At 42.1% G+C, this 15,712-nt stretch overlaps 1 protein-coding gene across 1 annotated transcript in view; it reads right to left on the bottom strand.

The window, feature by feature from the left end:
- Nucleotides 1–9,344, bottom strand: part of SENP2 (SUMO specific peptidase 2) — a 35,313-nt gene extending 25,969 nt beyond the window's left edge. The window contains exons 1-5 of the mRNA XM_052660998.1: nucleotides 9,022–9,344; nucleotides 7,113–7,168; nucleotides 3,407–3,540; nucleotides 2,690–2,756; nucleotides 678–768 (exon numbers count right to left, since the gene is read on the bottom strand). Coding sequence (XP_052516958.1) covers nucleotides 678–768; nucleotides 2,690–2,756; nucleotides 3,407–3,540; nucleotides 7,113–7,168; nucleotides 9,022–9,344 — 671 coding nt within the window. The remainder of the gene's footprint in view (nucleotides 1–677; nucleotides 769–2,689; nucleotides 2,757–3,406; nucleotides 3,541–7,112; nucleotides 7,169–9,021) is intronic.
- Between the last annotated feature and the right edge of the window lie 6,368 nt (nucleotides 9,345–15,712).

Below are 15,712 nucleotides of genomic sequence, written 5' to 3' on the forward strand. Positions count from 1 at the left end.
TAAAAACTATGAAGCCAAAAAAATATATATGCATATATGTGTATGTATATACCATATGTATATATTTTTTTAATAAAAGGTTTTTTTTAAGGGCAAGGATAACAACAAAAGAGAATATATAGAAAAATTATATCAATCCATGAGGTCCAACATCCAAGCAACAGAAATTCTATAAAGTGAGAATATAAAAAGGAGAAGAAAATTGCTAATAACATAATAATAGTTCATTGCATACATGATTTCTGCGCTGTTCTGTATGCTTATTATTTTTCAAAAAAGTTTATGAGTGACAATTCTTTAAAAGGTTTTCAAGGGAATTCCCTGACAGTCCAGTGATTAAGATGCCATGTTTTCACTGTCGAGGGCCTGGGTTTGATCCCTGGTTGGGGAACTAAGGTCCCACAAGCTGCACAGCATGCCCACAAATAAAAATTAAAATAATTTTTTAAAAAAGTTTTTCAAAATTATATAGGCATATGATCCAGTAGAAAAAGTAACCTGTACCTGAGTACAAGTCTCTTATCAGCTATATGATTATTTGGCAAGTTACTAACCACAAAGTACTTATTTACTAAGAATAAAGTGAAAGAATAGAATAAAAGCGAAAATGCCCAGCAAGAATGAGCACTTCAAAATTACCAAGTTTCCATTTACAGAAGGGCAGAATTAGCACTTACCCAAAGGAAGGCAGGACTCTGCGTGGCTGATCTCGAGTTACTGTCACTCTGATCTTTGGATAGTCGCTTATTCCATTCGGAGATTTATTTCCTATTTTTAAAAACCATTTGTAATTGTAAAAGAAAAACACAAAGAAACCTGTGAACAGTATGCATTAGAAAAGAAAATCCATGAACAGTCTATACAGTACAACTATATATTTTATTTTTTTCAAATTCTGTTATTATCTAGCACAAATTTTGTAAAAGTTAAAGGAAAAGCAATAGCGTTTAATCTGTCTTTGCTCTCAGGTAAGCAGTAATAATTCATAGGAAAGCTTTACTAGTTTTGCTTGCTGGGGCTAACAAGAGGAATGAGGAATTCAATGATTATAAACTCTTGGTAATCTAGTCAAACTGAGTAAATTTTTAAAATTGTTTCTTCTTCTCAAGAAAACAGAAGTATTTTAAAATGAAAATCTGCTATGTTACTACATTTACCAGAGGTTTCCAATACCTGTGCGATGGTCACTATACTTCAGCCACATTTTCTGCTGGAGCCACTACAGGGCCTTGGAGTGCAAAGAGATTAAAGCTGAACTTAAGTCAGTAGCAGCAAAACTTAAACTGGCCTGCATTCCTTTGTTTGTAAAGCCTGACTTGAATCGGTGTTCAATCCTGTGGGGTTTTGGGTGTGTGCTCAGAGGCTCAGTCATGTCTGACTCTTTGTGACCCCATGGACTGTAGCCCACAGGGCTCCTCTGTCCATGGGGACTCTCCAGGCAAGAACACTGGAGTGGGTTGCCCTGCCCTCCTCCAGGGAATCTTCCCAACCCAGGGATCCAACCGAGATATCCCGCATTGCAGGCGGAGTTGTTGGGATTCTTTAAATATTAAATAAGCAAAGAAAAAATTTGGAATTCCCCAAAACATCTCCAAGCGTTTCAGATTAGAGACTGTGGATTTCTTTACAAAAGAAATCTGCTCTAGGAATACCTGTGTTTCTCTCAACAGGCTCTGCATACCCACGGAAACATAGTGCCAGTACTTCAGACACAAGGTAAATCTGGCATCTCCTCCATATGCCCATTTTCTGAATGCACAATTTCTCTAAAAGCTTTTTCCCTCTTTCTCTCAAACTGTACAAGCCTATCTGTGCAGCACAGATCACAGTTATCTTTAGGACTCTTGTCTTCTTCCTATTTTTTCCTGTCAGTGCATTTTATATCATATATAAAATAAATACAATTCAGTTTTGGGGTCTCAGGATGATACAGAGATTCCTAACCCACAAAACTATGAGAACTGGGAACCTTAGGTTACTCCCCAATCAGATGATGTCCCTCAAAGGCAGAGTTTTATTATTTTGCTATTTTATTATTATTTGTTTTGTTACTTTGCTATTAAAGTTTTACTATTGTTATTTTGTTACTAAAGGTTTTACTATTTTGTTATTCCTGATAATTTAGCAGAGTGCCTAACATAAAGTAAGCGCTCAGGTAACATTGTTTTTTTCTTTTTAATGAATAAGCCCTGATCTAAGTCACATTAAAGACATTGATAAAGCAAATAGGAATCATAACAGTAAATTCAAAGACAATACTAAAGGAAAGCTATTGGCTTTTTAGAATATGTAGAGACAATGGCACCCCACTCCAGTACTCCTGCCTGGAAAATCCCATGGACAGAGGAGCCTCGTAGGCTACAGTCCATGGGTTCACTAAAAGTTGGACACGACTGAGCAACTTCACTTTCACTTTTCACTTTCATGCACTGGAGAAGGAAATGGCAACCCACTCCAGTGTTCTTGCCTGGAGAATCCCAGGGACAGAGGAGCCTGGTGGGCTTTTGTCTATGGGGTCGCGCAGAGTTGGACACAACTGACGCGACTTAGCAACAGCAGCAGCAGTAGCAGAGACTATGTCTATGCTCTCATCCAAAGCCAAATCAGTGTTTTCCTTTCATACTCCCAAAACTCAGAGAAAAGAAGTGGAAGGAGGTAGGGCAAACAGAAATATTTTTGACCACCTCACCCAGTTTTAGCATGTTGCTCCAGGATCCAGAACCGGTCAGTTCAGAAGATGAAGAGTTTGAAAACACCTTGAAATCAAAAAGAATCACCTCTGTAATAACTCTTAGAATTTAAATAAGTTTTAATATGAAAAAAAAATCACTCTATTGGTAATGATTTAGTTACCTCACAGAAGAAATTTCATCAATTAGACCAAAAGTTTAATTTGTAAAGACTCACAAAATGACATAAAAAGTAACAATTGAAGATTCTTCACACACACTTAAATGAAAAAGCAGATGTAGAGTTGACCCTTGGTCAACAGAGTCTGAACTGCATGGATACAATTAAATGCGGATTTTTTCAATAGTAAATACTACAGCATTACATGATTACCAGTTGGGAATCCATGGATGCAAGACTTTAGATATGGCAGAACCATGGATCTGGAAGGCCAACTACTTAATTTTTGACTATGTGGAGAGGTGGGGCCCATAACCCATACATTCTTCAGGGGTCAACTCTATTAGTAATTAGGCTCTTTATAAATATTTTTTAGATCTATAATCTCTAACCTTTAATTATTTCATTTCTATATCAAGGCTAATTAAGACATGGGAACATTTCAGAAAGAAGTCATTCTACACATTAATTCCTAAAAAGAGAATATTTCTAAAATTTAACTTTAATGATTAAGTACAAAGACAAGTAGCTCCAATGAAACCTTATCCTCACTGACCTCTCCTGAAGGGACCACATTCCGTGTTCCATTACAAGCAGAAGTTACCATGGGTTTTGTGGTCAGCTGGAATGGAAATCCAAACAAGCTGGCAGCATTGTACAGACTGGTTTTCACTTGATGAATAAAGCAATCTGGAAAGCATAATATAGATTACATATACATGTAAATATAGAGTAATTAAGCTTCAAGCAAAAGAAAAATTGTATCTTAAAAAAGGCCTCTCTCAATTTTTATCAGCAGTCCTGTCTTCAACCACTGAGAGGGAAAAGCACCTGTAAAAATAATCTTTCTCACATATGAATATCTGTAATTCCAGCATTGTGATTTTGTAGCTTTTTAGTAAAGTATCTGGGAGGCTACAAAAGCATGAAATCATCACCTAGCAAATTACATACCAATTCACACACACAATAAAAGCCGTAAATGACAACTTTCAAGCAATGAGTTCCCTAGAATATATACTGTCAAATAAATCTTTCCTAGAGAGATAAGGGCATAAGTTAGACAAGGTGGAGAATATAGCTACCAGGTATAGCAGAATTCTATAGGAAGCATTACCATTAACTCACTGATTTGTCCTTACTTTTCAGGCAAGTACCAATACAGCGGACCTAAACAACAACTTACCTAGTGCCTATTCTATCTTGGCTACACTCAGGATGGAAATTAGTAAAGTATAAGATATGTGGTTCCTAGACATCCATGATGGAAACAAGGCTAGCCTATACTAGACAAGATGCGTTGAAAGATCTCAGACTCATCCCTCCTTGTCATCAAAAATAAAGATTACAAACTAAGTAAATAAACAAGGGTGGAGGGGGTAGATTTCAAATGCTTTCCCAACTTCCTCCTTTTAGCTCACTGTCCCTTTCTCACTTCCTACACTGCTGATTTGTTTTCTACAATTCCTTTTCTATTTCCTAATTAATGGTATTCTAAAGCACTAGCTTGAGTGCTTTAGAACCACATTCTGCTTCACAGGAAAACAGCCTGAAAGTGAAACGGTGGCTTTTAAGCATCAAGCACTCCAGAACATACAAGATATATTTTCCAGAAAAATAAGTGAATAATTTAAACAACAGGAAAGGTGTGCTAAATGGTAAAGCAGAATCCAATTTTAAGTAATTTGTCACTACAGAATAGTTAGAAGTACCAAAATTTGCAAATGTCTTGTTTCTCATTTTAGGAATAGGAAAGAATTTCAGGTTAACCCTCTAATAATGTTGAGGGATTACACACTCTCCTGAGCTGTAAGTGGGAGAAAAAGGACTTCAGGAATTGGTACTTATCATCCAGACTGCCATCCAGACCTCAGAAGGCAGGAAGTACTCTTAACATAAACAGTGGGCACAAAATGTACTGTTGTATTTTCCTACAAATTTTGTCAAAATCTGAATGTACTCCAAAATTATGTCAAAAGATTTCATATATTAAAAAAAGAGAGGAAGGTTAGAAGGTCCACTTCATCTGTAAAATGAAGATGAGACCATTTTATTTTGCTAAGACTACACTACATAGACCTCTTCAAATCCCTTTCATCTGTAAGATTGTGAGTCGGCAATTCTAAGCTCCTCCTTATTTTCATCCTTCCTTTTCTTCTCTCCAAAGCAACCAATAGATTCATACTGTCTGATATAGGAGCCAGTATCCACAAGTGGCTACCTAAGTTTAAATTCAATTAAATTGAGTTCAGTTCCTCAGTTGCATAGCCCCACTTGAGGTACTTGAGTGAGTGAGTGAGTGAGTGAAGTCGCTCAGTCGTGTCCGACTCTTTGCAACCCCATGGACTGTAGCCCACCAGGCTTCTCTGTCCATGGGATTTTCCAGGCAATAGTACTGGAGTGGATTGCCATTTCCTTCAGGAGATCTTCCCGACCCAGGGATTGAACCCGGGTCTCTTGCATTGTAGACAGACACTTTACCGTCTGAGCCACCAGGGAAGTCCAGCCATCAATGCAGAGAGTGGCCAGGACTGCTAGAGACCTTTACAAGCTCTGCCAGTAAGTACTGTCTGTTACCCACTGCTTCCCCGTTGGGAAGTTTCCTTCTACAGTTTCTAGTCAGAAATCTTTATATTTTGTGGAAATCAAGGAAGGAGGGAACTTTAACTTAGAAGTCCAGATAGATAATTGCCAAAATTATTGCAGGAACCTTCTCTAGTATCAGTATCAAATCTTTAACCATATACAGTTATTTACATTTTTCTATAAAATTGACTTTTTTTTTTGGCTAAACAAATGTATTTATAAAATGTTACTTTATATTGCTACCATTAATGTAAAGAAACCTCACTTGCCTTATGAGGAAATAAAAACACAACAATATTAAGTTATAGATGGGCCTGTTAAAAAAGGGACAATTAGGTGCCTAGTGGTAAAGAACTCGCCTGCCAATGCAGGAGACCCCTGAGGGGAAGATCCCCTGGAGGAAGTCTTGGCAACCCACTCCAGTATTCTTGCCTGGAAAATCCCCTGGACAGAAGAGCCTGGTGGGCTACAGTCCATAGGGTCAAAAAAAAAGAGTCAGATATGACTGAAGCAACTTGGCACGCAAGCAACATGTATTACCCAAGTTTTAAATACATGGTAGCGTTAAATTAACATGTTTTCTGCTTAAAATAATCAGAAATTAAAATAACTGAAAAAGATGCAATATTTTTATTAATATGAATAGTTTATAACATAATTCAGATGTTACTTAATGCTATGAATGTTGGATCTCCTAAAATCATTTTGTGAATTATCAGCTATCCTATGTTTTGGGAATACTGTCCTAATGAATTCAGTATAAATTCCTAACTGTCAAAGTCCCTCTGTATTTTGAACTCTCTCTTTTGTCAACTTTTTCCCTAAGTTTTATTTGCTATTTCCTGAATTGCACAACTTTCCCATACTGTTCCCTCTGCCTAGAATGCTTTTCCTTCCTATTGTTCTCTGTTGATATCCCATCTTTCCTTCAAGACTCATCTCACATATTAGCTCCTTCAACAAATATTTATTGAGACTCTTAACCAGAAGAAAACTGGACAGTATTTTGTTGCTACCTTTCTTGTATCATTTATCGTATCCTCATGGACATTAGTATTATTTATAATACTTGTCTTAAAACCCCCCACTATATTATCAGACACCTCCCACAATTTTAAGGTACATAAAATAGAGACCCTGTCATACTCATTTTTGTATTTCCTGTGGAACCCAACACATTGCTTAACAGTAAGACAGGCTCAATAAGCACTCATTGGATTTAAATGAAATCTTTAACACAGACAGGGCCACTCTTTACCTCATCTGGAGGTAGATTCAATTAACATGCATTTTTGAGAAAGAGGAAAATATTACTATAGTAGTCCCCTGTGCCTTTTCCCTCTAATCTACATCATTTACCAAACGATGTCTAGTCCTTCAGACATAGAGAAGAAAACAATTTGAGGCAGCAGCTTAGATTGATTCACTCAGCTATCTGAGCACCTTTACTTTACAGGAAGATTAGGAATTTTGAAGTGCACTTTCAACACACAGACTTATTTATCTGGAAAGATCCTTAAGTCTCTGGTAATGCTGGTTACCTCTAGAGAGGATAACTGAGTAGAAGAGGGAGAGGAAAGAGACTCGAGTTTCACTGCATGTACTTTTTACCTTTTGAATTTGTCCACACATATATTTTTCTTACTTAAAAAACTTTTAAAGTTAATATTTAATACCTAATCTTGGTCTTTTGGCTGGTATTTCATCAGTGTCCACTGCAGAAAACAGAGTGCTGAAAAAGAGAAAAGAGAGATATATATGTATATATTCATATCCACATATATCCATTTCTATAAGTAAGCTTACTATTCATACAATACACCATCTTCCATTCACTTTGTCACGAGGTTCAACTGATGTTTACAATATTGTAGGCCTCTAGCATTTGCAGATGTAACACTATGGTTCAACTACATGAGAGAGATCCAAAACTCCCTATTATATAATAACCTGTAGTCTGGCTAAAATACAAACATGAAACCGACCAGAAATCACTTACCTAGTAAAGGAATATAGGTAAAAGCTTAGGACTATGTTATTTCTTTACAGAAATGATTAAAGAATAATTTCCTTTTGAAAGATGACACTCCCCACAAGAGAAATTCATTTTCTACTTCACATAGAGGTAGGAAACACAAGATGACAACATGCCTTAAAAGATAGTTCTCAGCTAGAAAAAGGTGTTATATTTAACTACATTTTTATCATGGAAACTATATTACTAGTGATAACAAAGAATTTGGAAATTCAGGAAAACTTTTGGGCCTATGCTTTAAGAAAGTTAAAAGTTCATGGTATAATCATCTTTCTAACGATGGACTTAAAAATGGTTTACATTTAAAAGTTATTTTAGATTAAGGATGTGTGGTAGAGAACTGGATTTTGATATACAAGTCACTGTTTTCCTGACCAGTAGAGGTTCATAGTAAAAATAATAAAGGACAGGGGAGAGGAAATTAACATTTCTCTATTCTACAAGTAAGTAGCAAGTGCCTATCCAGATCAGCCTCTGCACAAGGCCCTTGGGACAAAATACATAAACACTACCCTTACATACCCTAAGCATCATTTTAAACACTTTACAACTTGTTCTCAAATGATCCTTATATCAACCCTACAGAAAGGTAGAAAGAATATGTTGAAACCTTGCCCTCTGGAACACATGATGGAATTTTTAGTTCACAACTAATTCATCAATGACCTGCATTCTTAGACTCACATAGTAAATAATCACCTGTTCTCTCAAGCTCCAAGAAACCACCCTCCGACGATCTTGAGGCTTAATAAACAAAAATTAACATTTGATCATTAAAAGTTCAGGGGATTATGTATAGAATTGGTATGGTATTTTATTCTCTAGATTAATTCTTTAAGTAGATGGTAGACACTACGAAACTGGACAAACCAACAAGCCAATGCTAAGAACAACTTTTAGTTTCCCCCAAATTTTAACTTAATTTTAGAGTATAGATTAGTGATCTTTTTGAAGAAATGAAGTACCTATCTTTTTCTCATACTCTAATGCTAAAGCACAGGATCACTCTTCCTCCCTCCCCAGCAAAACACACACACACACTCAAAGGCAAAGTTTGACAGCTGCCTTCCAAACAAGACAGCTACTGCGTCTTGGTGCTAAGAGAACAGTAAGTGTAGTCAAAACGGCTTTGCGCAAACTATTAAGTTCACTTCCCTTAACTGCACTTATTGCGCACAAATGACACTTGGGAGTGTGTTTTGTAAACAATGAGCCACACAAACACAGCATTCCTTCAATTTTTAGTTTTCAACCTAAGAGCAGCAAACTATGATAAAAACTCCATTTGTTGATAGAAACCAGCTTGGACTCTAACAAGAAAGATATTCACCATCACCGACCACTAGCCCCTTCCATCATCAGGAGTCGCATCTGCACAGCGCCGAGGAGCGACTACGTCACCGGGACACCCGCGACCCGCACCTCTAACGCCTCCGCCCAGCTACCTGTTTCTGACGAGCGGGGCCTGCCTGGATGGATCACCGCCTAGCCAGCCGAACCCGGGGTGGGGGAGGGGGAGAGCCAGGCCGTGGCTCGGCCCCTTCTCTCACCTGTTCGAGCGCCGCCTCTTCAGGAGGGCCCTGGCAGAGGGCACCGGCCGGTCACAGAAACGGAAAATGGTGCCGAGTATCCTAATCAGCCATTTGTACATACCAGGCCCAAGCAGCAGCGGCGGCCGACACACCCCGAGACGCAAACCCCAGAGCTGTCGCCGCCGCTGCCGCCTTCGCTGCCTCGGCCACCGCCGCCAAAGCTCAGTCGCCGACTTGTGACGCGATCCTAGGGCCCATAGATACAACGTCCCCAGGGCTACAGGCGGCCCCCGCGGGCCCCCGCTTCTGACGTCACCTCCTCCCGCCCGACCGGAAAGCATTTTAGCGCTCAGTCTGCGCAGGCGCAATCTAGATCTCCACCTCCCTAGCCTAGCAACCTGAAAGCCTGGTCCTGGCCCAATCGCTCACGGGATCATAAGGGCTGTGGGCGGGGTTTTCTCTTCGGCAGAGCCAGTCCTGAGGCTGCCCGCAGGACAAGGCCCACAGGCCGCACGTGAGGGCTCTCCAACTGAGAGAGAGCGCTTCCAGGCCTGAAACCCGTGTGGTTTATCAGGAAATGTTTGAGTGCACGTTAATTAACAAATGTTTACCCTACTGAAAGTGAAAGTCGTTCAGTCGTGTCCGACTCTTTGTGACCCCATGGACTATATAGTCCACGGAATTCTCTAGGCCAGAATACTGGAGTGGGTAGCCTTTCCTTTTCTAATTTACCCTACTAGGCGCCCTTTGTTTTGCACATACTTTATGCCTGGTATTTTACACGCAGTCACCTTCATTTCTCCCAGCAACCGCAGGCGAAGCGGAGCCTTGTGCCCATTTCTATTTTTTACTTTTTGTGCCTATTTTTAATAAGGAAATCGAGGCATACAGCGATTAAGTAATTACCTAAAGTCAAAGAGGTAGCTAGTGGTATAGCTGGAATTTGAACCGCGATCTGTGTACCAGCGCCAGTCCCTCGCCCTTGAGGTCTACTGGGAGAGATATGATTACAAATTACAATACAAGATAATTGGGTGTAAGTAAACTACACTTCAATTAATTTTTAAAAAGATAATTGGCTGCTGTGATAAAGGTGGGTACAAAGTGCAGTAGGAACCAGAGAAAGGAAAACAGTCGGCTAGGGAAGTGAAGGACAGAACTCAAGGAAGGCTTCACAGAACCTTAAGGATGAAAAGTTATCTGCGGCATACTAGTCTCCCTAGAGCTGACTGCTGCTGCTAAGTCGCTTCAGTCGTGTCCAACTCCTAGCGACCCCATGGACTGCAGCCTACCAGGCTCCTCTGTCCATGGGATTTGCCAGGCAAGAGTACTGGAGTGGGGTGCCATTGCCTTCTCTGCCTAGAGCTGACAGGAAGTGCTAATTACTCTCCCTCTCTTTTTTAGAGGTCCTAGTTCTGGTTAATTATCTACAACAGAAAATGACCCATCCTTTTTAATGGAAAATCCAGTCCCAAATCCAGTCCCCTCCCCCAACACTCCTGAGAATCCTCAAAAGTTTTTAAGTCCTACAAAAATCCTCTCTGTGTGCACCTGATCCTTAATCTGATCCTCAATTAAGGTCATACCTCAGACTTGCTTGAACTTCAACACAGGCACTCCTCAGTACAGCTTCATCCTTTCCTCAATAAACACTGTTCCTGGATTCCTCTGCAAGCCACCCCCTAGGGTCCCAGAACCACCAGCTACCCTCCAATGGCTACCTCCACACTGGTCTGGGGAGATGGAGGCAGTTTCTAGAGGCTAGAAGCAAATTCTAAGTGTGAACATGGGCTTCTCCGTCAATGCCCTAAAATATAGCTAACACCCGGCTGTTACAGATAATGTGGGAATAAAAGGAGAATTGCAAAGCTGAAAAGATTTAGAAATGGCTATTACAAGGTACAGCATCTAGGGACTTCACCATCCAGAGATTAAGACTCTGCTTCCAGTGCAGGGGGGCACAGATTTCATACCTAGTCGGGGAACTAAGATCCTGCATGCCCCACGGTGCAGTAAAAAAAAAAAGTACAGCATCTAAAGCCTACTGTCTCCCAAAATTTCATCTCTTCACTCTTCTCAGCAATTTCTACATGTCACCAAAAGAAGATAATTGCCCTTCTACCGTTACCCCAACTCATTTCAGGGGGGACTCTCAAGCTAACTCAAAAGGAGATTACCATCAGCATTATTCTTCAGGGCAGTTCAGCTGTGTCCCAACTGTACATTCCACTAAAGAAGTTGGTCTTTACTATTGCCAAACCAAAAAGACCCCTCAAGTACAGGGAAGGAATTCTCTGACACAAAAGAGCGGTCTCCATTAAAACACAAGTAAGAAAATTGCAAGCCGCTTTAGAATAGCAGCCTCTCCCAGGTTCTGGCCACCAAGATTAGAGAAACATTGGCATCAAGTCTCAGAACAGTGTAGTACAACACCACAACACAATTTTTTTTTCTTTTCCTGCCTCTTTCCCTGCACCCTCACAAACCCGATTCTGAAATATCAGTCACCAGCCAGAAACAGTGGGAAGGCTGTGAAATTACAAACTTTAGTCAGAATCTCAGGACCTCATCAGCAAATAGTAACTCTGCCAGCCCTTCCCCACACCTACAGCCCCTTGTGTCCTCCTACTTCTCTAGCCACCCTTGGAAATGGAAAAAGGGACCGAGCCTTACAGTCGCTTCCGCCTGGGTCTCGTCGGCTGGTTGGTGCCTTCGATGTCCTGTTGTCCACAGTAGAGGTCTGGACCACTGCCCATCCACTGACCAAGGAGGGGGGTTATCCTTAACCCCAAGTCCACCACTGCCGCAGCCATTTCCAGACCCAGGAACTCTTCACCGGCGGCCCAGAGGAGAAGCCCCAAATCACATGCAGTGACGAAGATACTGACATTTCTGTCCTTGGTTTGCATAATGTGCACCCGTGGACCATCAGAGGAGCTCAACCACATTGCTTAAGGTTTCGTAAGGTTTCCTAACTGGTTACCCTAGTTTTCTAAAAAGACCCCTTCCTCGAGCGAAGATCTCTCCTTCAAGTCTTTCCATGGCCCCTCCCCCATCTTCCTCAAACCCTACCTCCCCTCCCGTCCCGGAACAATGAAGACCCAGCCCTCTAATCCATTCTTTAGGCTTGCAAATTTTTCCCTTTGCCAGCCTTCTCGGAGTGTTAAGATTTTCTCTCAACTTTGTTTCTGCTGATCCCTGTTGGAACAGAGGTCTGGGCCATGTAGTGGACATGGATAGGAGCCCAAAGATGAGGTATTGTTGGTTTGGGCCTGATGTGCCTAATGTCTACCATAATTCACTACCCTGAAAATTAATTTCCTTCTGCAGACCAACTCCCCTGGTACTCAAGGAAAACGGGCCCTTCTGGTACTGTGACTTTGCACGTGTGCTTAGTCGCTCTATCATGTCCAACTCTTTGCAACTCCATGGACTGTAGCCTGCCAGGCTCCTCTGTCAATAGGATTTCCCAGGCAAGAATACTGGAATGGGTTGCCATTTCCTCCTCCAGAGGGTCTTCTCAACCCAGGGATAGAACCTGCATCTCTTGTGTCTCCTGCATTGGCAAGTGGATTCTTTACCCCTGTGTCACCTGGGAAGCCCAATGTGACTTTGATCTTATTCAATTCATCTAATAACTTTGGTCTTATTATGCTGAAAGCAAGTACAGCTTTTGTGTCCTATATTTTATCACAAAATTTGCTCACATTAACTGCAAATGGCTCGGCCTCCCTCATGTAGGGAAATAGCACCAGGCCCTACCTACGCCTACTTCCCCAACTGTGAAATAGAGTATCTGTCTCTCAGATCTGAAACCAAGTACGGCCCTGTGGATCTCCCAGGGATGGAGGCCTTTCTGTCTCTCATTTCTTGTAGGCAGACTCCAGCCATTATGACCTTCCCTGAGTTCCAAAGGGCAGATTAGAGCAGTTGCTAATCAAGGGAGGGGCAGCCAAGAAATCACCTGAGGCAAGACTAAAGGGACTAGAGAAGATCTTCAAGATTAGGAAACCAACCACCTGAGATTAAGGGCATTCGGAGCCCCGTTCACGCCCTAATCTTGGTAGGTGGTTTAGTCTCAAAATCTTGCCCCAAGAACTATAGCCTGCCAGTCTCCTCTGTCAATAGGATTTCCCAGGCAAGAATACTGGAGTGGGTAGCCATATCCCTCTTCAGGGGATCTTCCAGATCCAGGGATCAAACCCTCATCTCCTGTATCTCCTGCACTATAGGCAGATTCTTTGCTGCTGAGCCACCAACGAAGCCTATAATCTTGTCAGAGACGGGGGTGGGGGGTGGGGGATGGGGTGCGGAGGGGGGTTAATATTTATTTGGCTGTATTAGGTCTTAGTTGCAGCATGCAGGGATCTTGACATCATGTGTCATTGTCATGTGGGATCTCTAGTTGTGGCAGGTGAGCTCCAGGGTGAGCAGGCTTAATTGCTTCGAGGCATGTGGGATCTTAGTTCCCCAATCAGGGATTGAACCCATGTCTCCTGCATTGCCAGGCAGATTCTTAACCACTGGAACACCAGGGAAGTCTCGAAACCCCACCTTTGACCCACTGTTATAAAAAGTCTCATTAAGTTCTCTGGGGTTGAAACGTAGTTTTTCGAGTCAAAAACCTGGGATATCTCCCTTTGCCTGCAAAGTAATAAAGCTATCCTTTTCTTCTCGGGCTTTTCTGGTGGCTCAGATGGTAAAGAATCTGCCTGCAGTGCAGGAGACCCAGGTTCGATCCCTGAATCAGGAAGATCCCTGGAGGAGGAAATGGCAGCCCACTCCAGGATTCTTGCCTGGAGGATTCCATGGACAGAGGAGTGACCTACTACAGTTCATGGGGTTGCAAAGATTCAGACACAACTGAGCAACTATAACTTTCTACTTCACCCCAAACTGTCTTCCAAGATTTGATCCAGCATCAGTGTACAGAGAGGCCAAGCTTTCAGTAAGAGATCTGTGGGCTCATTAAATGTGTTTATGTATATAAAGAGGCTACTTCAATGCCCAGCATAGCTAAGTGCTTACTATTAATAATCTCTTCCCTCTTTTTTTTCTTGCTAATAACTAATAAGTCATTTAACTTGCCAGTTCTGCACCCTATATTTCCTACACATCTGCCCCTTCCCCTCTCCAAATGGGAGAGGGCTGTTAGCCTTCAGCTATAATCCTCCCCCTTCTTTGAGAGAACTAAGCTGCAGGGAAGTGTTATCTTACAGGAAGCCACCAGAAAAGAAAAACAAGAGCCCACCAAAATCTGTTAGAACCAACTAGGTCCAAGATGGTAGAAAGCCTCTAGTAGACCCTCCTTATTATGTTCATGGTAATATATTTGCGTGATAACACATCCGACAGTTGACAGTTGCCTGGCAACAGCCAAGCAAGCCCACTGAAGGGCTGAAATCCAGTGTTATAAAAAGACTTCTGTCTTCCCAAGCAGTTCTTAGATACGTCGTAAATATTCCTCCCTCTTTTTTTTATTTTGGCCATGCTTATAGGACCTTATATCCCAACAACTCATACCCAATGCAGTGTAAGGGGGGAGTCTTAACCACAGGACCACCAGCAAAATCCTCCTCCTCCTCTTTACTCAGTCCCCTCCTTTGACCTCAACCCTCCTATATATATGGTATCTCAGGTAGATTGAGAAGCTGAGACTCAAGCCAAGTTCCTGTTTCTCATTCTATGGCCATTGATTAAAGCGTGTGCTGCTTCAATCTCAGCATCGGTTTTGTTATTAGTCATGCAAATCCAAATAGAAAAAGAACCCTCCCCACTAAGGCAAGGGACTTTGGCTGGGCCAGAGAGCAAGTTGAGGTCTATAAGACCAATTTGGGAATGTTACCAAATCTCAAGTCCATGTGCTCGATGCGCAGTGAGCCCAATCAATACTAAAACATTAGTGTTTTGGACAGAGAAAGGTTTATTACAGGTCCATACAGGAGATAGGAGGCTCATGCCGTCCCATCTGAAAGTTACTGAAAGCTTTCAGCAAGCCCCTTTAAAAGCAGAAGCTAAGAGATGTGTGGTTAGGTTGTTGCAACCTTCTTGGTGTCAGATCCTTTGCTCTTGAGGTTGGGTCGTGGTCAGGTAACGATGTTCCTGCAAATCTCTGCCTGTTATTCTGTCCTGAAAAGAAAGGGCAAAGGTCCAAGGCCCAACCTTCCCCCTCCAAGGTCCCAGTCCTGGTTAAGAGGAGGCAGCTCCTTCAGGGGAAGGTTCCCACACCCTGCCCAGCTGTTATCCCTGAGGGAGCCAGGCATCCAGCCCAACTGTCCCTCAGCCTCCCCTGGCCACCCAAATGGGAGAGACCAGCTCTCATAGACTGCAGCTCAGGCAGTCGGCCATTGCTACTAGCCACAGAGACAGGGATGGGGGAGAGGTTCACCACTCCTCAAGGCGTAGGCCAAGGCTAGAGGAGGGCCTTAGTGAGATCCCTGGAGGCCTGCAGGATGCAGTCCCCAGTCCGTTCCCTGGGCCCTCCAGTTCTTCCGCTGGCCCAAGACTGTGTGAGGTGGAGGGCCTCCAGGATAAGGCCTGAATCTGCCTCTTACCTCACTCTCCACCTGATGGCCGCTGCACCACTGACCCTTGGCTGAATCACTTCCCTAGTGGTCCCTCATTGACAGTTACTTGTTGACAGGGCCCACTGCAGCACTGACCAATAGCTGAGCAGGACAACTAATGGTCACTCACTGACAGATGGTTG

This window comes from Budorcas taxicolor, chromosome 1 (genome assembly GCF_023091745.1).
Source record: "Budorcas taxicolor isolate Tak-1 chromosome 1, Takin1.1, whole genome shotgun sequence".
Taxonomy (NCBI): Eukaryota; Metazoa; Chordata; class Mammalia; order Artiodactyla; family Bovidae; genus Budorcas; species Budorcas taxicolor.